The 27,716-nt window shown below is 36.5% G+C and overlaps 1 protein-coding gene across 1 annotated transcript in view; it reads left to right on the top strand.

Annotated features, from left to right (window-relative positions):
• Positions 1-27,716, top strand: part of EYS (eyes shut homolog) — a gene marked incomplete at both ends in the record, with an annotated part of 1,618,725 nt that overhangs the window by 835,533 nt on the left and 755,476 nt on the right. The window contains 2 exons of the mRNA XM_080805925.1: positions 1,053-1,265; positions 1,484-3,016. Of these exons, the coding sequence (XP_080662051.1) occupies positions 1,053-1,265; positions 1,484-3,016 (1,746 nt within the window). The remainder of the gene's footprint in view (positions 1-1,052; positions 1,266-1,483; positions 3,017-27,716) is intronic.

The raw sequence follows: 27,716 nt of genomic DNA, 5'->3' as shown, positions 1-27,716 counted from the left end.
TTTTTGGCCATCTGTATGTCTTCTTTGGAAAAATGTCAGTTGAAGTCCTCTGTCCATTTTTTTTTTTTTTTTTTTTTAAGTAAGCCAGATCAGGGCTTGAGTTCAAGATCTGAGCTGGGATCAAGAGTCAGATGCTTAACCAACTGAGCCACCCAGGCACACTACCCTATGCCTATTTTTAATCAGTTTGCTCTATTGATATTAAGTTTTGGAAAATCTCCATGTATTTTGGATATGAACCCCGTATCACATGTGTGATTTGCAAATATATTCTCCCATTCAGTAGGCTGCCCTTTTTGTTTTGTTGATGGTTTCCTTCATTGTGCAAAAGCTTTTTATAGTGTGATGTAGAACCATTTGTTTTAGTTTTCACTGCCCTTGCCTAAGGAGTCTGGTCCCCCAAAAAATATTGTTAAGACTGATGTCAAACAGCTTCCTGCCTATGTTTTCTTCTAGTTTAATGGTTTTGGGTCTTACATTTAAATCTTTAGTCCATTTGAATTTATTACATGGTGTAAGGTAGTAGTGGTCTGGTTTCATTTTTTTTGCATGTAGCTGTCCACTTTTCCCAGTACCACTTTTTGAAGAGACCATCCTTTCCCATTTGTATATTCTTGCTTCCTTTGTCGTAGATTAATTGACTATATAGAAGAGAGCTTATTTCTGGGCTCCTTACTGTATTCCATTGATCTATGTGCCTGTTTTCATTCCAGTGCCATACTATTTTGATTACTAACAGTCCTGTAGTATAGCTTGATATTAGAGCACAAGATACCTCCAGATTTGTTCTTCTCTCTCAAGATTATATAACAAAATTTGTTTGACTTTAGCCCTTCCATGGAGTGTGATAATAGGAGTCTTTGCATTTATGCAATTTGTGAAGTCACCAAAATTATTCATACACTTTCATTAGAAATATGATTTACAATGCCATTTGTTTGCATGTACTGGGTATGAGGTGGCAGAGCAATTTGCAGAAGATTCAGCCCACGGCTAAAATTGTTCACTTTTAATTCATTTTTCTGATTTTTTTTCCTTTTTCCTCTCTGAAGGTCCCAAACAGACAGATATTATCAAGGATGGTGTTCTCCCAACCACTGGTTTGGCAGCATTAAGTATTGGCATATCTTTTGAAAGCTATTTACTCAAAGAACTGATTTCCACTAGAGAGCTCTCAGCCAAATACAGTCTTCATTCTTCCACAGATGTTTCCTCTTCTCAGTTTCTGAATTTTGGTGTTCATGACCCAGCACAAATTGTCTGGGGTAAAACATCCATATCATGGGGGCGCCTGGGTGGCTCAGCGGGTTAAAGCCTCTGCCTTCGGCTCAGGTCATGATCCCAGGGTCTTGGGATCGAGCCCCATGTCGGGCTCTCTGCTCAGCAGGGAGCCTGCTTCCTCCTCTCTCTCTCTCTGCCTGCTTCTCTGCCTACTTGTGATTTCTGACTGTCAAATAAATAAATAAAATCTTAAAAAAAAAAAAAAAAACATCCATATCATATATGCCTATCCAAACTTCAGTAGCCATACCAGGATTCCTTTTCCCCAGCAGGGGAGAGAGAACCCCACTTATCATCTCTTCTTTCATGACAGATTCTATTTTTCCTACAGAATCTTTATTATTTGAGAACAATCAGACTATTGCCTTATCTACTACCACAATGAGTTCAGTAATTACTGGCATTCCAGGGGCTGATATTAAGTTAAACAGGCACTCATTACTCTCCCATGGATTCCTGCTCACAACTGCTTCTACAAGTGCACCTCCAATTGTCTCTAGGGGGGCTCAAGAGGATATTGAAGGATATTCAGCTGTTTCCTTAATTTCAAGAAGAGAGTACTGGAGATTGCTAAGCTCCTCAATGTCTCCCATTTCTCCAGCTAAGATAATTATATCTAAACAGGTAGCCATCTTAAACTCATCAACTCTGCACCAATTCACTACACAAGCTTCCTTTCCCAGTGAATACCAGGTTATTATGGAAGCATCTAGCAACCAGAGACTCACAAACATCAAATCACAGGCTGCTGATTCTTTAAGTGAATTAAGCCAAACATGTGCAACATGTTCTATGACTGAAATAAAATCCTCTCATGAATTCTCAGATCAAGTTTTGCATAGCAAACAGTCCCACTTTTATGAGACATTCTGGATGAACTCGGTGATATTAGCCAGCTGGTATGCACTAATGGGAATTCAAACTATCACTTCTGGGCATTCATTTTCCTCTGCTACTGAAATAACGCCATCAGCAGTGTTCACAGAGCTGTCATCTTTATTTCCTTCTAAAAAGAGTACAGAAAAAAGGATTTTATCCTCATCCTTGGAAGAATCTATTACCCTATCAAGTAATTTGGATGTTAATTTATGTTTGGATAAGACTTATTTATCCATTGTCCCATCACAAACTGCCTCTTCAGACCTGATTAATACTGATTTGACTTCAAAACTGGCTACTGATGATCCTTCTCTGTCAGAAAATGTTTTAAAACTATTGACAGTAGGACACTATGGTGTAACCATGGGCCCCACTGAGATACTGAATCAAGACAATTTATTGGATGTGCAAGAGATTAAAGGATCTCGTCAACAGTCCAAACTTTTCACACATGATAGCTCTCTAGATTTTGAATTAAATTTAGAAAATCATCCGGAAACTGTACATTCAAGTGACCTCAAAAACAACCTGCTTCCTTACATGAACTCAGTGTCTGATTTTTCAGAAGTAACCTCTAATGTTCAATTTTATGCAGTTTCAGCAAGTCAGTCACTTCCAATACAGACCCCTTTCCCTACGTCAGTACTTACACCAGACTGGACATATTATACAGATTATCTGACCTTCACATCTGATTTAAAAGAAGGGCTCAGAACTTCTTCAGAGTGGTCCAAATGGGAACTTCAGCCTAGTGTACATGTCTGGGAACCTCTTGATGCAAGCCAGAGGCTTCCTGTCACTAGATCTCTTACTTTGTCTTCCCCGGAGTTCATTCCTCTTCAGTTGATGATTTCTGGTGAGTTTCTCAGTTTCAATTCAGCAAACTTTTAGAAATGAGTTTCTTTTCTGTGAAGGAGAAAGAGCCTGTTGTGGTCACCAGGTGCTCTAACCAGCCTCTTTGTAATCAGGGTAGCGGACAGTTCAGTGGGGATGGTACCTGCTGTTGCACCTGACACAGATGGTTATTCTTTACGCAGTGCCACAAAGGCTACCAGATCAATACAGAAGTATGCTGGAGACGGTTACACTGCTGGCAAGCAATCAGAAACTGAACTAGTTCAATTCATTACAATAGATCTTTCAAAGTTTAGGAATAACTTTTATTATTCTCATTTCTTGAAATAGATTCTTTGGCTGGTGGAACACAAAATAATGTACACTTTCTAACTTTTTTTTTTTCAGTGTAGTATTTTTTTTAATGGGAAGATGAGGAAATCAAGGGAACTTTATTTAGTATTGCCATCCTACACAGTGTGGCTTATCATTGCTCAATGCAAAGCTGTGATGCTTTCATTATCTATAACTCAGAACATAAATTAAATTAGTGACCTTTATTTGACAAAAATATATAAAAATTGAAAGAGAATAGCATCCCATGTGTAAGTTTGAATTCATTCTTGAAATAATTAATGAAAAGTCACTTTTCCTAGATAACTATTCTTCCTTTAAAGTGTATTATAAATTATTAGTCTTCTCTACCCTTGTAATAACTGTCAAATTGGGAAATATGCAAAAAAAAAAGCTCAAATAATTGTATTTAGCAAAAAGAGAGGATTTTTTTTTGTTATGTAAAGAAGTTCTATGTTGTGGAATTTCAAGTGTAATTGTGGCAGTGAAGTTAATATTTCTTCAATGAGAAATGTATAGGTTTTGTGTATTACATATGCGTATTTATAGTTTGTGTGTTTGTTTAGGTGCATAATCTGTGGCTGGCAACTCAGTATTGCAAAAAACCAAATCTTAGCTTTGGTATATAATGTGATATGATTTTCTTTACAAAGTTTTTAAAAATAAGATAAATTTTAATTTCAAATTTAAATATAGTATTTTCCTTGTGCTTTTACAAGCTTTTTGTATAACAGTTAAGACTATCAACAACACCTAATACATCACTTCTCACATATAAATGCAGCAGAGTTACATATCCTCTCATACAATCAGTCTAATATCCATCCCTTGGAAATAATCAGGACACAAATACTCCATTTCCAGGAAATCAAATCCTAAGTTTGCCTTTATGAACAAAGTCTTGTCACATTCCATTTTTCCCATCTCGTTCCAACTACAAACACTCTGGTGATTTTGACTTTGATTCTGCTACTATTCTTCCAGTTTCCCTTGCCTCCCTAATTATTTTATATATGCTAATCAGTAATTTACAAGGCACATGCTGGCCAGTATTTTCACCCACTGTGTTGGCCAGGATCAAATCAGGGAGTCGATAGCACACACCAGTTGGTTACTTGGAAAGAGTTTAATTTTAAGAAAGATTATTTACAAAGATATAGGTAGAATTTAGGGAAAACAAAGAGGGACTGTATGGTTCTGAAGGGACTAGTAAGAGCAAATGTCATTACTACCTTGAGTCCTGAAGGGATCAAAGGAAAGAGCAGTTATCAGGACCCATAAAGAGGAAAGCTACCAGTCTACATATGCTGCAGCATTTAGGGAGAGAACACAAGCAAACCAAAGCAAACCGATCAGGAGTAGATGAGGAGATGATATCCCCAACTTCATTCTCCTCTTGTCGTCTAGACTCCTGCAGGAGCTCCCCATTGGTCAAACCCATTCAGTAGCTGAAAATTATCTTTAAAAACATATCTACACATCTATCTAACATCTTCATGTAGAGAAAAGGGAGGGTGGGCCATAGTAGAATGCCCTGCAGTGTTAAAATCTTAACTAAGTTCCAGGTTCCATGACACTGCCAAAATATAGAATAAGCATGTAACTGATAAAGTGAGAATTTGCTTATATGTTTCTAAAATGAACTATTGAGTACTACTACTTCTTCTCAACATGGAACTTCCATCCCAGGAAAGCACAGGAGGTAGAAAGCTCATAATTCTGGACTCCCTTGCTCTGATGGATTTCATGAGTGGCTAAGAGAAAAATGATGCTCCAGGTAATCTCTTGTGATGAGCAACGTGAGGTGTCATGGAACTATGGCTATCAATATGCTTCTTAGAGTTTTGTGTAACTTTTGAAGTGTATGATTGCTGGTTCCATAATATAATGACATCTATTAAATTGAATTGAAGTTATCTTTGTCAGCCACCCTCTAAATCAAACCAGTCTTCATGGTTTTGTTTATGAAGCAAGTGAAGTTTAGAAGGAAAATAAAAGTGGGGGCACCTGGCTGACTCAGTCAGTAGAGCATGCAATGAGTCCAAGCCCCATATTGGTCTTAGAGATTACATAAGGAAATTTTAAAAATTATTTTTAAAAAAGAGAAAAAAATGCAGTCTCTAGCAGTTTGGTATGATTTTCCTCTAGCAATATAATTCTCTATTTTTTCTACCAATTGTTTGAAAGGATTTGAGAGAGAACAGCCAGAACTTCCTGATCCAAAGATTTTCCAATAAGAATGGATATCAAAAGTAGTACTGAAATGAAAACCTTATATTTATTTTTATTTTTATTTATTTATAATTATATATGTGTGTAAATATAATTATATATTTATATTATATTCCATTCATAGTTGCAAAATTCTAAATTAAAAATATTCAACATAGTATACATAACATTATAGTAAATGGCAAAGGGATATTTCATCTGGAAATAAAAGGGTGAGTCAAAGAAAGATATTTAATAATATAATTTACCAAATCATTAGGTAAGAAGATTTTGAAAATTTATAATTTACTGAGTATTTATTTTTCTGTCTTTCTCTTTTTTTCCATCTTAAGGGATTTACATTTACATTATCTTCAGATCTTTTAGGAATCTATAATTATTTCCAAACATAACATATATTTTGTTATATTTATATATAATATATTTATAATAAATTATATTTATTAGAGTACAACAATACTCAACATCATTCTTCAAATTGTAACATAAGACATAATGCCATTAAACTCATAAGTCAAAATGCCTTATATATGCATGTACACATATTTCTTACATACCATTTAGAAAATCAAATAGAAAATACATGAAATAACCAGAATACTATAAGTAAATTAAATGGAGATATGACGTTCTTATTTGAGCTCTTGCAAATGTGAGCCCTTAATACTAAAGAAACACTACATTTGAAAAGCATAAGGCAATTTCAAACAAATCCAAATGGCATAATATTTGGAACTTGATCAAGTCCTTTTGAGTCAAAGGGAATAGGGAAATGTTGAATAGAAATGGTACTAAGCATTGTATGTTTATGAAATATATTAAAATCAATTCTAATAAAATATGTGTATTACTACAGGGGTACAGGTAAAAAGAAATAGAATTTAAAGTCCAGACGCATATGTTAGATTGCATAAAATTACATTAAAAAGAGATTTGATAAATATTTTCATATTTATGAAATATGCATTGATGGATGCATTTTGTTATTTTGAAAACTCTTCCTCTATATCCTTATACCAGAATAAATTCTGTGATAAAATTTATCTAACTAGATAAAATTATAAAATAAAACCTTAGATAATCCAAATCAAATATAAGTTAATATTTATTTCATCTCTAACTGGAACTTTTTTAAAAATTATTTTTATTAACATATCATGTATTATTTGCCCCAGTGTGTGAATCATCAGGCTTATGCATTTCACAGCACCCCGATAGCACATGCACTCCCCAATGTCCATAACCCAACCACCCTATCTCTACTCCCCCACCCCCCAACAACCCTCAGTTTGTTTTGTGAAATTAGGAGTCTCTTACGGTTTGTCTCCCTCTTGATCCCATCTTGTTTCATTTATCCCTTCCCTACCCCGCTTAACCCCCCACTCTCAAATTCCTCATATCAGAGAGATCACATGCTAATTGTCTTTCTTTGATTGACTTATTTCACTCAGCATAATACCCTCCACGTTCCCTCCACATTGTTTCAAATGGCAATATTTCATTTCTTTTGATGGCTGCATAGTATTCCGCTATATATATGTATACCACTTCTTCTTTATCCATTCATCTGTTGATGGACATCTAGGTTCTTTCCATAGTTTGGCTGTTGTTGACATTGCTGCTATAAACATTCAGGTGCATGTACCCCTTCAGATCACCCCATTTGTATCTTTAGGGTAAATACCCCGTGGAGTGATTCCTGAGTCATAAGGTAGCTCTATTTTCAACTTTTTGAGGAACCTCCATGCTGTTTTCCAGAGTAGCTGCACCAGCTTGCATTTCCACCAACAGTGTAGGAGGGTTCCCTTTCTCCTCATCCTCGGCAGCATCTGTCATTTCCTGACTTAATTTTAGCCATTCTGACTGGTTTGAGGTGGTATCTCATTGTGGTTTTGATTTGTATTTCCCTGATGCCAAATGATGTGGAGCACTTTTTCATGTGTCTGTTGGCCATCTGGATGACTTCTTTGCAGAAATGTCTGTTCATGTCTTCTGCCCATTTCTTGATTGGATAATATATTTGTTCTTTGGGTGTTGAGATTGGTAAGTTCTTTAGAGATTTTGGATACTGGCCCTTTATCTGATATGTCATTTGCAAATATCTTCTCCCATTCTGTCAGTTGTCTGTTGGTTTTGCTGACTGTCTCATTTGCTGTGCAAAAGCTTTGGATCTTGAAGAAGTCCCAATAGTTCATTTTTGCTCTTGCTTCCCTTAGCTTTGCCATGTTTCTAGGAAGAAGTTGCTGTGGCTGAGGTCAAAGAGGTTGCTGCCTGTGTTCTCCTCAAGGATTGTGATGGATTCTTGTCTCATATTGAGGTCTTTCATCCATTTTGAGTCTATTTTTGTGTGTGGTGTAAGGAAATGGTCCAGTTTTATTTTCTGCACGTGGCTGTCCAATTTTCCCAATACCATTTGTTGAAGAGACTGTCTTTTTTCCATTGGACATTCTTTTGTGCTTTGTGGAAGATTTGTTGACCACAGACTTGAGAGTCCATTTCTGGGCTCTCTATTCTGTTCCACTGATCTGTGTTTCTGTTTTTGTGCCAGTACCATACTGTCTTGATGATTACAGCTTTGTAATAGAGTTTGAAGTTTGTAATTGTGTTGCCACCAACTTTGGCTTTCTTTTCAACATTCTTCTGGCTATTCAGGGTCTTTTCTGGTTCCATATAAATTTTAGGATTATTTGTTTCATTTCTTTGAAAAAATTGATGTTATTTTGATAGGGATTGCATTAAATATGTAGATTGCTTTAGGTAGCATGGACATTTTTACAATATTTGTTCTTCCAATCCATGAGCAAGGAACATTTTTCCATTTCTTTGGTGTCTTCCTCAATTTCTTTCATGAGTACTTTATAGTTTTCTGAGTACACATTCTTTGTCTCTTTGGTTAGGTTTATTCCTAGGTATCTTATGGTTTGGGGTGCAATTGTAAATGGGATCGACTCCTTAATTTCTCTTTCTTCTGTCTTGCTTTTGATGTATAGAAATGCAACTGGTTTCTGTGCATTGATTTCATATCCTGACACTCTTCTAGCAGTTTTGGAGTGGAGTTTTTTGGGTTTTCCACATAAAGTATCATATCATCTGCAAATGACTTCTTTGCCAATTCAGATGCCTTTTATTCTTTTTGTTGTCAGACTGCTGAGGCTAGGACTTCTAGTACTATGTTGAATAGCAGTGGTGATAATGGACATCCCTGTCATGTTCCTGATCTTAGGGGAAAAGCTCTCAGTTTTTCCCCATTGAGAATAATATTTGCTGTGGGTTTTTCATAGATGTTCTAACTGGAACTTTTTAAGCCTAAAAGCAAAAATAGAAAATTATACATAGGTGTTGATAGTGAGTATATTTTGTAGTAGAATAACTAAAATTAATACCCTTCTATTCCAAAAATGGCCATAAACATAGTTAAAGAAAATATATACATAAATGTGTTCCACATAGGATAGACATGGTTGTAAATACCCTTTCAAGTCAAAGAAGAAAAGCTGACCACTCAAATAGCAATACGCTTTGCTGTACATAGTCAGTAAAACATAATTAAAAATCATCAGAAGCAACCAAAGATGTCAAATTTAAAATGACACAAATTTTACCCATTTGCCAGTGTTTTATTATTTTTTTTTCAACTGTAATACTTGAATTTGTGAAGATATACCACTTTATTGGTGAGGAAATACGTTGACACCATCTTTTTCGAGAATTATTTGCCACCAGAAATTTTAGAAGTTTTAATAATAACATAATCTGAGTTTTAGGAAATTATTGTTGATATACCCAAAATACCATGACATAAATATAATAATAACATAAAACATAATAATAATAACATTAAAATATATAATGATAACAAAAAATAAAAATAACATAAATGTAATTAAAATAATAAATATTTATAAACAAATGTGCCCTAATAGTGGTTGTATTAAATAAATATTGGTACTTAATAATACTACTAAGCAGAGTTATAAAATCATATATACAACATATTTGCAAATACATGAGTATATGCACACCACACCTATGCATACAAAGGATTCTTCCTAAACAATATTGCTTTCAATACTGATTTTTCTTTTCTAAAAGTTTCATACTGATTATATATTTTATGATTAATAAAAATGTTTTTATAAACATTTGTATATAGTGAGAAATAAAGAACATTTCAGAAAATATATTTATTTTGTTTATATTAGATCAAAATAATCAAATTTTTATGAGATCTACAATGATTCATGTAGAAAAGATAGAAAAATCATTGCTAATTAGCATTATTATAGTGAAAGGAAAATCAATTAAAATTATTTTAAATAATATAAAATATTTTCTGAAATAACACAAAAATCTTATCAACATTGCCATACATATTTTTTGAAATTAAATTGCTATGTAGAAATTGAGATCATTAGTTATATTTCTGCAGAATTCTTTACTTTTTAGTAAAATTTATAAAAATGGGATGGAATTAATCACATCATATTACTCGATATCCAGATGTTTTTTTGACTTAACTACTTTAAGACAGGCACCAGCATGGCTGTAATTTTTTGTTCATTTGCTTATCTGTTGTTTTGGACCTCAAACATTTAATATGAATTAAACCTTTTAAAAAGAATCATAACTCTTTCTCATTTCTATCTATTGACAAATTTGGAATCATTCTTTATATTCTGAGGTTTTCAAATGCCTCATTCTTATATGTCCATTCTACAAACCAGCAAATGTAGAGGAAGTTTTCCTTTTGGTGAAAACTAGTAAGCACCAAAGGAGACGTCCCCCTTCAGCTCAAACATGAGACCTCCTCCTACAGTTCCCCAAGTTACTTTACTGCAGAGGAGCAGCTCCACACCCTGTCCTTTGTCGTCAAGAAGTATGTGCATAGAAGACAAAAGCTTCTATCACAGTCTCTAACAGTCACTTTTGTTCTAATTTACTTGCAGTGTATGAAACAACCCCATTTAGAACTGACCCACTAATGAACACAACTACTTCTGCAGGTCAAACTATATCCACTGAAACCTAGCACACAGATCTGAAGCAAAATCCTGACATTTGGTTTCCTATACCTCCCCCAGCATCTTTCACAGAAGAAGTGAAAGGATTCAAGAATATTCATTATTTGCATTTTATTCTCATTTATCACTACAATGAATAGTGATAACACTGTATACAAAATATAGTACTATATGCAAAATATAGTAGAGTGAATATAGTTAATAATCCAGTTTTTTTCATGCATGTTACAATTCTTTGGTTTCAAAACACTTTCATCTCCATTGGTGAGTCTTGGGAATTTGACCTTGGGAAAACAACAGCATAGACCAGAGATTGGCAAGGTATTACCTGCAGGTCATACCTGACCCACCACTTGTTTTTGTTTTCGTTTTTGTTTTGGTTTTTTTTTTTTTTTTTTTTTTGCTTTGAGTATTCCTAATGAATTTTTTTTCTTTTTTTTTTTTTTAATTTTAATAAACATATAATGTATTTTTATCCCGAGGGGTACAGGTCTGTGAATCGCCAGGTTTACACATTTCACAGCACTCATCATAGCACATACCCTCCCCAATGTCCATTTCCTCACCACCCTCTCTTGTCCCCCCTCCCCCCAGCAACCGTCAGTCTGTTTTTTGAGATTGAGTCTTTTATGGTTTGTCTCCCTCCCAATCCCATCTTTTCATTTTTTCTTTTCCTACCTCCCCCCAACCCCCCCTGCCTTGCATCTCCACTTCCTCATATCAAAGAGATCATATGATAGTTGTCTTTCTCCGATTGACTGATTTCGCTAAGCATGATACCCTCTAGTTCCATCCACGTCATCGCAAATGGCAAGATTTCATGTCTTTTGATGGCTGCATAGTATTCCATTGTGTATATATACCACATCTTCTTTATCCATTCATCTGTTGATGGACATCTAGGCTCTTTCCACAATTTGGCTATTGTGGACATTGCTGCTATAAACATTCGGGTGCACGTGCCTGTTTGGAGCACCACGTTTGTATCTTTAGGATATATACCCAGTAGTGCAATTGCTGGGTCATAGGGTAGCTCTATTTTCAGTTTTGTGAGGAACCTCCACACTGTTTTCCAGAGTGGTTGCACCAGCTTGCATTCCCACCAGCAGTGTAGGAGGGTTCCCCTCTCTCCACATCCTTGCCAGCATCGGTCATTTCTTGACTTGTTAATTTTAGCCATTCTGACTGGTGTGATGTGTGAGGTGGTATCTCATTGTGGTTTTGATTTGTGTGAGGTGTGAGGTGGTATCTCATTGTGGTTTTGATTTGTATTTCCCTGATGCCGAGTGATGTGGAGCATTTTTTCATGTGTGTGTTGGCCATCTGGATGTCTTCTTTGCAGAAATGTCTGTTCAAGTCCTCTGCCCATTTCTTGACTGGATTATTTTGTTCTTTGGGTATTGATTTTGATAAGCTCTTTATAGATTTTGGATACTAGCCCTTTATCTGATATGTCGTTTGCAAATATCTTCTCCCATTCTGTCAGTTGTCTTTTGGATTTGTTAACTGTTTCTTTTGCTGTGCAAAAGCTTTTGATCTTGATGAAATCCCAATAGTCCATTTTTGCCCTTGCTTCTGATGCCTTTGGCGATGTTCCTAGGAAGAACTTGCTGCAGTTGAGGTCAAAGAGGTCGCTGCCTGCATTCTCCTCAAGGATTTTGATAGATTCCTTTCTCACATTGAGGTCCTTCATCCATTTTGAGTCTATTTTCGTGTGTGGTGTAAGGAAATGGTCCAATTTCATTTTTCTGCATGTGGCTGTCCAATTTTCCCAGCACCATTTGTTGAAGAGGCTGTCTTTTTTCCATTGGATATTCTTTCCTGCTTTGTCGAAGATTAGTTGACCATAGAGTTGAGGGTCTATTTCTGGGCTCTCTATTCTGTTCCATTGGTCTATATGTCTGTTTTTGTGCCAGTACCATACTGTCTTGATGATGACAGCTTTGTAATAGAGCTTGAAGTCTGGAATGGTGATGCCCCCGACTTTGGCTTTCTTTTTCAATATTCCTTTGGCTATTCGAGGTCTTTTCTGGTTCCATATAAATTTTAGGATTATTTGTTCTATTTCTTTAAAAAAAATGGATGGGATTTTGATAGGGATTGCATTAAATGTGTAGATTGCTTTAGGTAGCATAGACATTTTCACAATATTTGTTCTTCCAATCCATGAGCATGGAATATTTTTCCATTTCTTTGTGTCTTCCTCAATTTCTTTCATGAGGACTTTATAGTTTTCTGAGTATAGATTCTTTGCCTCTTTGGTTAGATTTATTCCTAGGTATCTTATGGTTTTGGGTGCGATTGTAAATGGGACTGACTCCTCAATTTCTTTCTTCTGTCTTCTTGTTAGTGTAAAGAAATGCAACTGATTTCTGTGCATTGACTTTATATCCTGACACTTTACTGAATTCCTGTATAAGTTCTAGCAGTTTTGGAGTGGAGCCTTTTGGGTTTTCCACATATAGTATCATATCATCTGCAAAGAGTGATAGTTTGACTTCTTCTTTGCCGATTTGGATGCCTTTCATTTCTTTTTGTTGTCTGATTGCTGAGGCTAGGACTTCTAGTACTATGTTGAACAGCAGTGGCGATAACGGACATCCCTGCCATGTTCCTGACCTTAGCAGAAAAGTTTTCAGTTTTTCTCCATTGAGAATGATATTTACAGTGGGTTTTTCATAGATGGCTTTGATAATATTGAGGTATGTGCCTTCTATCCCTACACTTTGAAGAGTTTTAATCAGGAAGGGATGCTGTACTTTGTCAAATGCTTTTTCAGCATCTATTGAGAGTATCATATGGTTCTTACTCTTTCTTTTATTAATGTATTGTATCACATTGATGGATTTGCGGGTGTTGAACCAACCTTGCAGCCCTGGAATAAATCCCACTTGGTCGTGGTGAATAATCCTTTTAATGTACTGTTGGATCCTATTGGCCAGTATTTTGGTGAGAATTTTCGCATCTGTGTTCATCAAAGATATTGGTCTGTAATTCTCTTTTTTGGTGGGATCCTTGTCTGGTTTTGGGATCAAGGTGATGCTGGCCTCATAGAATGAGTTTGGAAGTTTTCCTTCCATTTCTATTCTTTGGAACAGTTTCAGGAGAATAGGAATTAATTCTTCTTTAAATGTTTGGTAGAATTCTCCTGGGAAGCCGTCTGGTCCTGGACTTTTGTTTGTTTGGAGATTTTTGATGACTGTTTCAATCTCCTTACTGGTTATGGGTCTGTTCAGGTTATCTATTTCTTCCTGGTTCAGTTGTGGTAGTTTATATGTCTCTAGAAATGTATCCATTTCTTCCAGGTTGTCAAATTTTTTGGCGTAGAGTTGCTCGTAGTATGTTCTTATAATTGTTTGTATTTCTTTGATGTTGGTTGTGATCTCTCCTCTTTCATTCATGATTTTATTTGGGTCCTTTCTCTTTTCTTTTGGAAAAGTCTGGCCAGGGGTTTGTCAATCTTATTAATTCTTTCAAAGAACCAGCTCCCAGTTTTGTTGATTTGTTCTATTGTTTTTTCAGTTTCTATTTCATTGATTTCTGCTCTGATCTTTATGATTTCTCTTCTCCTGCTGGGTTTAGGCTTTCTTTGTTGTTCTCTCTCCAGCTCCTTTAGGTATAGGGTTAGGTTGTGTATTTGAGACCTTTCTTGTTTCTTGAGAAAGGCTTGCACTGCTATATATTTTCCTCTCAGGACTGCCTTTGTTGTGTCCCACAGATTTTGAACCATTGTGTTTTCATTATCATTTGTTTCCATGAATTTTTTCAATTCTTCTTTGATTTCCTGGTTGACACATTCATTTTTTAGAAGGATGCTGTTTAGTCTCCATGTATTTGCATTCTTTCCAAATTTCCTCTTGTGATTGAGTTCTAGCTTCAGAGCATTGTGGTCTGAAAATATGCAGGGAATGATCTCAATCTTTTGGTACCAATTGAGACCTGATTTATGACCCAGGAAGTGGTCTATTCTGGAGAATGTTCCATGTGCACTAGAGAAGAATATATTCTGTTGCTTTGGGATGGAATGTTCTGAATAGATCTGTGATGTCCATCTGGTCCAGTGTGTCATTTAAGGCCTTTATTTCCTTGTTGATCTTTTTCTTAGATGATCTGTCCATTTCAGTGAGGGGAGTGTTAAAGTCCCCTGCTATTTATTGTATTACTGTCGATGTATTTCTTTGATTTTGTTATTAATTCATTTATATAGTTGGCTGCTCCCATGTTAGGGGCATAGATATTTAAGATTGTTAGGTCTTCTTGTTGGACAGACCCTTTGAGTATGATATAGTGTCCTTCCTCATCTCTTATTATAGTCTTTGGCTTAAAATCTAATTGATCTGATATAAGGATTTACCACCCCAGCTTTCTTCTGATGTCCATTAGCATGGTACATTGTTTTCCACCCCCTCACTTTAAATCTGGAGGTGTCTTCGGGTCTAAAATGAGTTTCCTGTAGGCAGCATATTGATGGGTTTTGTTTTTTTATCCATTCTGATACCCTGTGTCTTTTGATTGGGGCATTGAGCCCATTTACTTTCAGGGTAACTATTGAGAGATATGAATTTATTGCCATTGTATTGCCTGTAAGGTGACTGTTACTGTATATTGTCTCTGTTTCTTTCTGATCTACTACTTTTAGGGTCTCTCTTTGCTTAGAGGACCCCTTTCAATATTTCCTGTAGAGCTGGTTTGGTGTTTGCAAATTCTTTCAGCTTTTGTTTGTCCTGGAAGTTCTTTATCTCTCCTTCTATTTTCAATGATAGCCTAGCCGGATATAGTATTCTTGGCTGCATGTTTTTCTGGTTTAGTGCTCTGAATATATCATGCCAGTTCTTTCTGGCCTGCCAGGTCTCTGTGGATAGGTCTGCTGCCAATCTAATGTTTTTACTCTTGTATGTTACAGACTTCTTTTCCCGGGCTGCTTTCAGGATTTTCTCTTCATCACTAAGACTTGTAAATTTTACTATCAGGTGACGAGGTGTGGACCTATTTTTATCGATTTTGAGGGGCGTTCTTAGCATCTCCTGCATTTTGATGTTTGTTCCCTTTGCCATATTAGGGAAATTCTCTCCATTAATTCTCTCCAATATACCTTCTGCTCCCCTCTCTCTTTCTTCTTCTTCTGGAATCCAAATTATTCTAATGTTGTGTCGTCTTATGGTGTCGCTTATCTCTTGAATTCTCTCCTCATAGTCCAGTATTTGTTTGTCTCTCTTCTGCTCAGCTTCTTTATTCTCTGTCGTTTGGTCTTCTATGTCACTAATTCTTTCTTCTGCCTCATTTATCCTAGCAGTGAGAGTTTCCATTTTTGATTGCACCTCATTAATAGCTTTTTTTGATTTCAACTTGGTTAGATTTTAGTTCTTTTATTTCTCCAGAAAGGGCTTTTATCTCTCCGGAGAGGTTTTCTCTAATATCTTCTATGCCTTTTTCGAGCCCGGCTAGAACCTTGAGAATCGTCCTTCTGAACTCTAGATCTGTCATATTACCAATGTCCTTATTGATTAGGTCTCCAGCCTTCGGTATGGCCTCTTGTTCTTTTTTTTGAGGTGAGTTTTTCTGCCTTGTCATTTTGTCCAGATAAGATTTGCTTTCTCCTGCTGTGGAATTCCACTGTTCTTGGTGACTGAAGTTCGTTTTGGATCGGTTTCTTGTTGATCTTCTTGGGGAGGGGCTTGTTGTAGTGATTCTCAAGTGTCTTTGCCGCAGGCGGAATTGCACCGCCCTTGCCAGGGGCCGGGTTAAGTAATCCGCTCGGGTTTGCTTTCAGGAGCTTTTGTTCCCTGAGCGCTTTCCGTAGAGTTCCGGAGGACGGGAATGAAGATGGCGGCCTCCCAATCTCTTGGCCCAGAGGAGCCAAGAGCTAGGGGTTCTGCTCCTCAATGCGCCCTCAGAGAAAAGCACCCAACCGCCCCACCTCCCTGGCCTCTGGTCGCGCCTTGAGGAAAGCAGTCAATTGCTGGAACCTGGAGAAAAGCACCCGGTCGCTTCCGTCTCCATGGCCTCCGGCCGCACTCTGAGCCCACCCAGCCTGCAACCGGCACAAGGTAACCCGGGCTGAGAGCTCAGTCCTCGGCTCCGTCGCTGTAGCTGGCTTCCCCGCTCCAATACCTGCGAGCTCCACGGCCCTCAGACACCCCTGGTCCTTCCGTGACCCCACTGGACCTGGGGTTATGCTGACCCCGCCTGGGCTTCTCCCCGGTTTAGCCCCTAGAGCGATGTCTCCCAGTGGAGCAGACTTTCAAAAGTCCTGATTTTGTGCTCCATTGCTCCGCCGCTTGCCGGGAGCCGGCCCCTCCCCCCGGAGTCTATCTTCCCGTCGCTTTGGATTCACTTCTGCGCTGGTCCTACCTTTCAGAAAGTGATCGATGTTCTGTTTCTAGAATTGTTGCTCTTCTTCTCTTCGATTTCCCATTGGATTTGTAGGTGTTCACAATGGTTAGATAAGCTGTCTAGCTGATCTCCTGCTACCCCATGTCATCTCAGCCTGCTACTTCTCCACCATCTTCCACCACTTGTTTTTGTAAAGAGTTTTACTGGAACACAGTTATATCCATTGGTTGCATACTGTCTATGGCTGATTTCATACTATGACAGCAAAGTTGAGTAGTTGTAATGGAGGTCATATGGTCTACAAAGGTAGAATGCTTACTAACCTCTTCTTTCTAGAAGTTTGCCAGTTCCTAGAGTAGCAATATGTGTAAGGTGTTTATAATTCTCAGGTTAGTATATTTTACCTTGGTGACCAAGGTGTAAATACCAGCCTTATATGGACTCAGATAAGTTTGTATTTCAGACCCGCTTAACTCTATTATGTTACCCCAAGACACAACATTCCTGTCTTCTGTACAATTCTGACAGAGCCCTAGGATAAAGTCACAGACTATGGTAATCTCTTTGTGAAGCTCTCGATTCTATGTGCAGGACTGCTTTCAAGGGTGTATAAACTGTCATAAAGGCCCTACACTCAGAAGGACCCCCACTTGGTAGAGCCATAGTATGTAGAATGTTAGTGAGGCTCAAAGGAAGTATAAACTAAGGGTATTATGGAAGTCGTCTGGTTCCAAGGTGGTGTTAGAATATGCAGGTAGCAAGAAGTGGAATAAAAGCAATTAAGTTTCTATCAGTGTTCAGTTATTTTTTGCTAAGAACAAAATGCATTTACTGGCTCTGAAACATGATTTATATCATTTTGATGATGCCACTGAAGAGTTAAATTCTCTTATATTCCATTTAAAACAGGCATTGCACAGTATAAACATGAATGTTAAAATATACGCTAAAGTTGAAAATCTTAAATTTTCTTCTTTAATTTTTTTTTATTTAAATTCAATTAGCCAACATATAGTACATCACTAGTTTTTGATATAGTGTTCAGTGACTCATCTAGAATGACATTAAATAACAAGTAAAATATATCATGAAGAGATGAAAAGCAGACCAGGAAAGAAAGAAAAAGCTTTTATTTTAGGACCTTTAATGAAAAATTTTCCTGGCTTTTTTTTTTTTTTTTTTTAACAAAGGACCCTACATTTTCGTTTTGCACTGGGTTCAACAAATTATGTACCTGGCAACCTTTGTGCTACTGCTGTTCTGGAATTCTCTCCCCACCTCAGCCAGGCCAATTTAAAACACAGCTTCATGCTGTCCACTTAACTATTAGAATCCCTTAGGTTTCGTTCTTAAACTTCCTCTTCCCTTCTTTCCACACTCTTCACTCTTCTTTTTTTCTATTCTTATTTCTTTATTCCACAATTTGTCATTGGAAATGTAGCACCTACATTCATGGCTTCAAATATATGCAGATATAAACTTGTTTCCATTTTGAGACTAACGTTTTTTGCCTATCAGTCCCTCAAAAACATAAAATCTTTATCTCTTCAATATCACAACCGCCCTCTCTTTCCCTACCCATACTTTTCTTTTTCATTGAATCATTTCTCAAAAATGAAATTTATAACCAGCTAGATTTCTGAGCTTCAGCGTAAACTTTATTTTATCAAAAGCACTAAGAATTTTATCTATAAAGTTCTCTCACCCAGCCTCTTAGCTCACTACTACTACTCCAGCTTAAACTCTTACCATCTCTTTTGAAATAATGCAGTACTCTCCAAAATGAGTGACCTATTTCTAGTCTCTAGTCTATCTGGTCCCTCTTCCACATTACTTTCAGAGTTGTTTTTTCTTATGTGATTATCATTCCTCTGCTTAGAAAGTTACAATGAATCTTCATTTCCTAACAGGAGAGGTTTAAAATCCTAAACATTCCAACTACAGTATTCAATCTCAATTGTATCATCTGAAGCGATTCTCTACCACCTATCCTGGCCCTATTTTATAACTAACTACACTCTTCAATACTGTTACACAGTTGTCCAACTCTGCATTTTGGCATTCACAGTCCTTCTTCCTAAATGCCCTCTATTGCCCACTTTGTCAAATTCCTTTCCTGAGGATCAAATCAAATGTCACCTCTTATTGTAAGACTTTGTAACACACTTAAAAATTTATTTTTCCCCTTTATTTTTGCTCTGATATATCATTATACTTAACTCAGTGTCACCATGATTTTGGTCATGTGTGTATTTATGCTCTTTCAGTGCAAGATCCATGTGTTAATAGATATAATGCCTTATCCAAAGTTTTGCCATAATTGTAGAGATCTCAGGAAAGACTATCTTAAAGTTGGTCACAAAGATTGTTAATGGTTTATTTATAAGTGAGGGGGGCTTAGCTGTGAAGGCTGCTATGACTAAAGCAGCATAAACTGTGGATTTGTGGAAGCTGGAGAGTGGGAGAAAATACCCTAGGACTGAAAAAGTAAACATGGCTGAAGTGTCTGGCCCCTCAGGAAGAAGCTGGATCACTCAATACATGGAATCTCAAGGAACTACCAATTGAATCATGGTTCGGGATGGCATTGTGTGTGCAAGTAACTTGATACTAGGAGAGGCAAGGCAGCTAGTGAGACACGTAAGCTTGATTCAAGGTGTCCAGGAAGTAGGATTCATTTTGGGAACCAATCACAGTTCTTGATCAAGAATCTGGCACTGCTGACATTCAAAGTAGTGTATCAATGAGAGGATGACTGAGGATGGGCGTTTGATGCTCTACGCAGAGGATGTAGGCAGTCTAAATAATCCAGTCCTGTAATCCAGCCAGTGTTATAATAAGGCTTAAAGAGGACAGTCACAGGAAGGAAATGATTTGGGCAAGAAACAGCACAGATATTCAGTGGGTATATCTGGATATTAGGAAAATGAAGGCAAAAACAAAATTCTTTGTTTCAAGGATAACAATAATAATAGTAGCTGCCATTTATTCAATACCACTTAATAACTAACAATGCCCTGGGATTAAAGATCTAGTCACTGAACAGCTTTGCAGGAAGAGACTATCTTGGCTCAAATCTGTCAGCTAATAAGTGCTTGAGTTGGGACTGAAGTTTGAGATTGCAAGATGTAGATATGATGATTTTTAAGGACAACTTACTGTTCTATGAAGGGAATGAGGCTCTGCTTGTTCATCATGGCCTTTTGTCTTCACTGGCTCCACGTTCCATGTTCAGACAGATCTCAGCTGAGCCTTCTGATGAATGGCATCCCTTACTCCAGGGAGGCCAGGGAAGAACTGAGGAAAGCAAGGAAGTGAGATTTTAAAACTGTGGCCTGTAGTCCTTCATTCATTCATTGATTCAGCCAGTGTATCAAATTCTGCCAAGGAGGAGAATTACTTCCCTCCCCACAGACACAGTTTTTCTCAGTTCTATTTACTATTGTCAGTCACTTATGCATGGGAACTTAGAAAAAGATATTTCTGTTGCCTCCCAAATCTATTTATACTTGAAATATGTGGTGCAGTATGACAAGTTGTCACTTTTATGAACATCAATCAACAATATTTTGAGATGCTATTTTATGTCAATAATTAAGATATTATTCAAACCCCTTGACAGTGTTATTATCTAAGTTAACAGTGATTAGCATAACATATGTCCTCCCTTAATAACCATATTTCACTGAGCAACACATTTTATTGAGGATGCACCACATCCAGGACTCTATTTATGGTGTAGATAATGCACTACTAAAAATAACAAATGTTTCCTGCCCTCCTAGAGCTTAAATTCTAGTGATGACAGACAGTGAACATTAAGCATAATAAACCTGTATTTTGTATGACATGTTGTATATAATAAAATGTGCATAGTATAGTTCTAATCTAGAGAGAGAATATGTTTGGATGTGTGTATAGACTATAGGCTTAAAAGAAGTAGAGCAGATCTGAGGGGGAGGGATCTCAGGTTCTGAGTTGGTGGGTGGGAGACAACAGTATGGTCCCATATGATCTTGCCGAGGAAGCCAATTTGAAGAAGATGAAAGCTGAGTAGGTAAAAGGAGGAAAAGTATCCCACAACGAGCAAAAGGCCAATGCTGTGTTAAGGTAGGTGTGTGTTTGACATTTTCTAAGAGCATCAGGGAAGCCAGTGTGGTGGAGCAGGTAAGCAAGAGGGAAACCTGTAGAGGATGAAATCAGATAGAGGACAGGACAGAAAGAACAAAATCAGGTTCTAAGAATTTGGGGCCATTTTAAAGACTTGTCTTGTATTATGAATGAAACAGAAGTTTATTCCAGATGTTTGCACGGAGAAGTGACGTGATCTCAGTGATCGCTGTGCTGCATAGTGGAGAATTGCTTAGTGGTTGGGGATAAGGCAGGCATACAGAGAGACCAGTTAGAAAGCCAATGCCCTGGTCCAGGTGAGAAATGAACATGGCTCAGTCCAAGTGTCAGCAGTGAAGGCTTGGGAAATGCTCCGATTCTGGATATATTTTGAAGGTCAGGCCAATAGGCTTTGCTAAAACATTGGATTAATTTTATTTATTTTTATAATCAATTTTATTAAGCAGAGAAAAGTATTTTAAGCACCCTCTGAAGACAAATAAGGGGAAATTATGCAAACCAATTTTTCCAGACATGCTACAAATAGGTTTATCTGAAATTTTATCAGCTATAAAGCTGTGTCTAACAGCAGTTCTATTACAATGCAAAAGTCTGATAAGTTTATAATGACTTTGCTGATTATCACCCTGAGGCACAGAAAGACCATATGATTTCTGCATCTGCCATGAACTTACAAATTACATTCAGCATGAAATATATGTTTAGTGTTTCGTGTTTACACTTCTTGAAAATGTATTTGTGACTCCATGTTGAATGAAGGAACTCTCTACTAACTGTAATATTTAATAGTTCAAGTTATCTGTACCCTGACCACGTGATGGTATCACACATGTATGTATTTTTGTATATGTGTTCATATGTGTGTAGACCTGGATATGTGCTTGTGTGTTTGTATATAGCAGGAAGTAAGTATAGAAGGGAAAGGGCTAATGATACAATATGAACTACTGAGAGAGCAGACAGTAGAATTAGAAAATAATGAAGGAGAAGAAGACAGATGCCAAAGACATGAGATTTGATAACATTGACTCTGAAATTTCGTAATTGTGACACAAATGATGGGAATATAAATATATTTTGATGAACAGTATGTTAGTTTTCTAGGGCTGCAATAACACTGGAACAAAAACTGGGTGCTTAAAACACCAGGAATGTATCCTGTCACAGTTCTGAAACCTAGAAATCTAAACAAAATGTTGGCAGGGTCATGCTCTCTCTGAAACCTATGGAGGTAAATTCTTCCTAGTTTCTTCCTAGCTTCTAGCAGTGGCTGTCAATCCTCAGTGTTCCTTGGCTTGCAATTACATCATTCCAGTTTCTGCCTTTATTGTACGTGGCATTCCCTTGTTGGCCTCGCCATTTTCCCATAAGGACACCCTACCACACTAAAGCCAAATGTTGGTTCCGAGTCTTTATACATTTTCCAGACTCTTTACCCAGATCTTTAAAATCTTGAGTTACACAATTTCATTGTCTGGTAATACGGAAGAAGAACGGAAGCTGCACAAAACCTAGAATTCCAATTCTGTGACTTACTAGCTCTTTGGCTTTTGAAAAGTTATCTGCTTTAGTCTCTGTTGTGTATCTGTAAAATAGGACTAGTACTAATTTAGTGGAGTAATTTTTGAGGGTTATATAAATAAGTATATGTAAATTCCTGTCACGGTGCCACATAAATGTTAGTTTCTCCCTAAATGTTTGTTTGTTTGCTTAATCCAACTTTGCACACTCTGTAGTTTCTACACTACTTCCCCAACCACAATTAATATCTGTCCGGCCTTGAAACTTTGAATATGTGAAATGTGAACTTGGTTCTTGTCCTGAATGTTATTGTTATATACTCTACTTTTGACTTGTTCACTTAGTGTTGGCAAATTTATCCTACTCTGACATTTGCTTTCTGGATGTAGCCACACTCTTGCATCTCTGTTGGTTCTCAATCCCGAGCCAGGGATTTCTAACCCTTTCCTAGAACTTTTTAATTCCCATGTATACTTTTTATATGTATCAGTTACAGAAGACTCAATAGCTAATGCTCTGAGACAGTCTTTACCAGCTTCCCTGGAGTCCCTAAATTTCATATGACAATTTCTCTTCCTTCCTGAGATCCTGACTCATTGTCCTGCATTCACAACTTGACACAATGTCTAACCACTATACTATCAGCTTTGAATTACAACCTCATTGAAGTGTATAAACCACATTAATTCTCATACTCCTATTGTATCTATCTGCTCTTTCTTTTCCCTTTCCTCTGAATTTTCCATGATATTTTGCTTCCTAAGAGCAATTTAAAACTGAAAAACAAGATATGATTCAATCCATGTTTGCAAATGGATAAGATTCTATATCTAATTTGGGAACTTCAGATGGTAAAGTATAACTCTTTTGATTTAAGATTATAATGTGCTATAATTTTCTATTTGATTTTCAGTCTGTGATTTTATTTTGAGTCAAGTTGGTCTAAGTAGCTTACCATTTTGCTTAGATTTTGGATATGTTTTTTATTTCCTCTAGTTTGTTTGTTCGGTTGGGGTTTTGTTTTTTTTTGTTTCTTTTTGTTTGTTTTTTGGTCTCTTCTTTTGATACCAGTGCTTCTGTCACTCCTACAGCAATCCAATGAGCATTCTATAATAGAAGGAAGTAAAATAAAGTTATATTTTATCATTTTGATAACTAAAATCAATATGAGTGAAATTTTGTTCTTTTAGACCATTTAATATTTATACCTGAAGGTATATAACTATCATGGTTTATACTTGAAAAGACATCTTTTTAAAAAGGCAATAGGGCGGGGCACCTGGGTGGCTCAGTGGGTTAAAGCCTTGGCCTTTGGCTCAGGTCATGATCTCAGGGTCCTGGGATGGAGCCCTGCATAGGACTCTCTGCTCAGCAGGGGCCCTGCTCCCTGCCCCCCCCCATCTGCCTCTCTGCCTACTTGTGATCTCTCTCTCTCTCTCTCTCTCCATCAAATACATAAATAAAATCTTTAAAAAAAAAAACAGGCAAAAGGGTCTATAAATAAAATTATATATTTTTCACAAACTGGCTGGAGAAAATATTTTATTAACACAACAGGCATTATCCACAATTTTATACTCATTTAATTTTTAAAAGCACAAGAGATATATAATGTCAGTTTTGATTCCACAAAATCAAAGTGGAAACTGAAACATGCATGTCAAGAATTTGCACCTTTTATTAATGCCCCATAGAAATTAGAATATTGCTTTCTGTGGTGTCCTTACCACAACGTGCGGTTCCAAATTTAGGCTCTATAGTCAAACTACCCAACTTCAAATCTACTTAGCAATGGTGTGATCTTGGAAATACTTAACCACTCCCTGACTCACCTTACTCCCTTTAAAATGGGAGTAACAGCCATAACCACTGCACACCACTCTTGTGAGAATTAAACTAGACCATGCTGTGCTTAATAAAGGATCTGGAGATCGTGAACATAGATAAACCATAGCAGTCATTGTTTTAGCAATAAAATCAATAAAAGTGTAAAACAATTATCTGTGAAAATATTTGTTCAAATTAAGAGCCCCCCGCCCCCCCCAACACAAAATGCATAGTGAAGAAATCTGTCCACAACTGGCCTGGAAAAGAAAGAGAATCTCTGTGTATATCCTGATGTCTCCTAGGGCTACTGGGCTTCTCAACCCTGCTGGTGTCATATGGTAGTAGGAAGGAAGACTAGGTTTCTAATACAAACACAGAAGCCTGGAGTGTTTCTGAGTCTGAGACTGTGGTAGGCATTATTAATGATTAAAACAAGCAAAACTAAGCAAATAATAGTTTTGAGAAAGTATGGACTCAAAGATGAAATTCTCATAAAAAGAACATGTACATTTTGAGCATCCAAAAGTACTTTCCAAGTGAAAAGCATCTAAGCAAAATAAGTTTCTAGCATAAAGTAGAAAAGACATTATTAGAAGTACCAGCCATTAAATAAGGAAGCAATTACAACCTTTATGGTGACAATTAATTAATCAGCTAGTCTTATCCCCTATGAGAAGACAGAAATAAGGGAACAAATTATTTCTAAATCATCCCTATTTTTTATTTGTCACCAAAATATTTGTTGCAGATTTTTAAATATGTATATAAATTCAATACTGTAAAACATAGGGATTTTTCTATAAATTATAATTTCTCTAAGAATCTTAAATAACTGTAATTCTATTTTATTAATTTGGTTGTAATTGTCTTTATTTCCTAGTGAGAGAAATCAATGTTAATCCATTTTTTTCTGTTTAGTGCATTTTAAAAAGACATTTATGGAGAGATGTCATATTAACAGAAGCCAAAATTAATCACTAAATCACAAGCAAAAAAAAATAAATTCATATTAGTATTATTTTATTTTACCATAGAGGCAGCATCAGGACTCCAGCTTTTAAATTATAAATATTTGTGTGCCTCTTGGAGCACCTGGGTGGCTTAGTTGGTTAAGTGTCTGCCTTCAGCCCAGGTCAGGATCCCAGAGTCTGGGGATCAAGTCCTGCATCAGGCCCCCTACTCAACGGGGAGTCTGCTTCTCTCTCTGCCCCTCAGCCTGCTTATGCTCTCTCTCATTCTCTTTCTCTCTCTCTTTTTCTCTCACAAATAAATAAATAAAATCTTTTGATAAATAAATAAATATCTATTTATTTGTGTGCCTCGATTTGAAAAGGATCACTAACAGTGAAGATAAAAGTAAAACACAAGATTATATTTTACTATATGTAACTTTTCTAGGACAGAACTAATGTTTAAACGTAATACAAATTTTAGAGGAATGGTTGGGTTTGGGTTTGGTTTTGTTTTGTTTTTTGTTTTACGTTATATGTAACTGGGGATCTGGGTGAGAGTAAACTTCTCAATGTGCTCTATGTGTCCAGATTTTAATAAGAATAATTTGCTTTTAATAAATGTGTAAGTAAAACACATTTATTGGTTCTTGAAATTGTTGAGAGATTATTCTTCATGTTTTCTTTATCTGAATCTTTCTCATGAAGAGAGAGCTATTTGACTGCTTTATCCCTTTATACATGATTTCTGTTTGAAGCTTTCTATGTAGTACTATCAATTTTTTTCAAAAAATGCTTAACTGCTAATAATACATCAACAAAGTAATATCCATGCCTTAATGATGCTTTGATATATTTTGTTTGCACCAAAGTGTCTATTACCTTTCAAAGCTAACTTTCAGTTTTTCTTAGGGGAATTTATAGCTTAGCACTTACAGATTTTCTAGAAAGGTGGATCTAGATTTAAATGGTAAACTTAAGTCTCTAGTCTCCTCACTTTGAAACTTGCACTCATCCTACATAATTAATTTTAATTCAACTCAAAACAAATTTTCTCAGATATTTTGATGTTTTTTGAAAATTTTGGCATTTGAAACAGATTTAAGCTCCTCAGCATTTTTAATATCTACTTGCCTTGGTACGAAACAAATTTAGGTAAGGAGATTGAAGAAACATGAGAGTCCTAGGGGAAAATAATTATTGGTTCCCATAAGAGAGATAAATATTCCAGAATACCTACTTCACCTTCTGAAATGTCATTCTAAGCCAACTTTTTTGTTTTTATGTCATCTGTTCTATTTGCTATTAAAATATTGTTATACTTTCAAGGAAAAACTTATATGTTTTTGAAATATTGTTACTTCACATACTTTTTGTTCAGAATAATGTAATTCTAAAAATAAGGAAAAGAATAGGAAACATCTGAAAGTATTCTATTTAGGTCCTACTAAACTTCACAAGTATCATACCTGCTTTAGACCTGGTCACAATTAATTTGAAGCAACTACAGGGAAATTGGCATAAATTATAAATTCAGTTCAAATTTGAGAATCAGGGGCATGTGGGTGGTTCCATAGGTTAAGTGTCTGATTCTTGGTTTTGGCTCAGGTCATGATCTCTCAGGTCAGGAGATCCAGCCTCAGTGTTCAGCTGGGAGTCTGCTTGAAATTCTCTTCCTCTGCCCCTCCCCCAACTTGCACTGGCACATGTGCACTCTCTCTCTCTCTTACAAATAGATAAATCATTAAAATCTTTGAGAACTGGGGTGCCTGGCTGGCTCAGTCAGTTAAACGTCTGCCTTCAGCTCAGGTCATGATCTCAGGGTCCTGGGATCAAGCCCCACATTGTAGGGCTTCCTGCTCAGCAGGGAGTCTGCCTCTGCCTCTCATTCTCCCGCTGTGTTTTCTCTCTCCCTCTCTCTCATAAATAAATAAAATATTTTTTAAAACTTGAGACTAAAAAAATATATTTACTAGCATTAACTTTATTGATCCTGACAATGTGATTTGGAGAACAAATGAAGTCCAGGACCAGACCATGTAACTACCCCTATAAATGTTGGAAATATCACTTCTCATTTTCTTAAATCTTATTCTTTTTTATGAGTAGAGAATTCTGTATGTGTGTTTTCTTCATTAAAAAAATAATAAACCCTGCTCTATGTCAACTTTAAATTCTAAAACCTGTCTTGGTGGCTGGCTGAAGCATGACAGGCCAAGGGAATTGGCATAAATGAAAGATATCTCAGCTGAGGGATTATGTTCTGAGTTGTCAGATGCTAGGGAAAAGGGCTTTCAAGAAAGCACGATGCCTTATTGGTTTTTTTTTTTATTATTGCTGTGTAACAAGTTAC

This window comes from Martes martes, assembly GCF_963455335.1.
Source record: "Martes martes genome assembly, chromosome: 6".
Taxonomy (NCBI): Eukaryota; Metazoa; Chordata; class Mammalia; order Carnivora; family Mustelidae; genus Martes; species Martes martes.
This window is presented reverse-complemented; position numbering and strand designations above follow the sequence as displayed.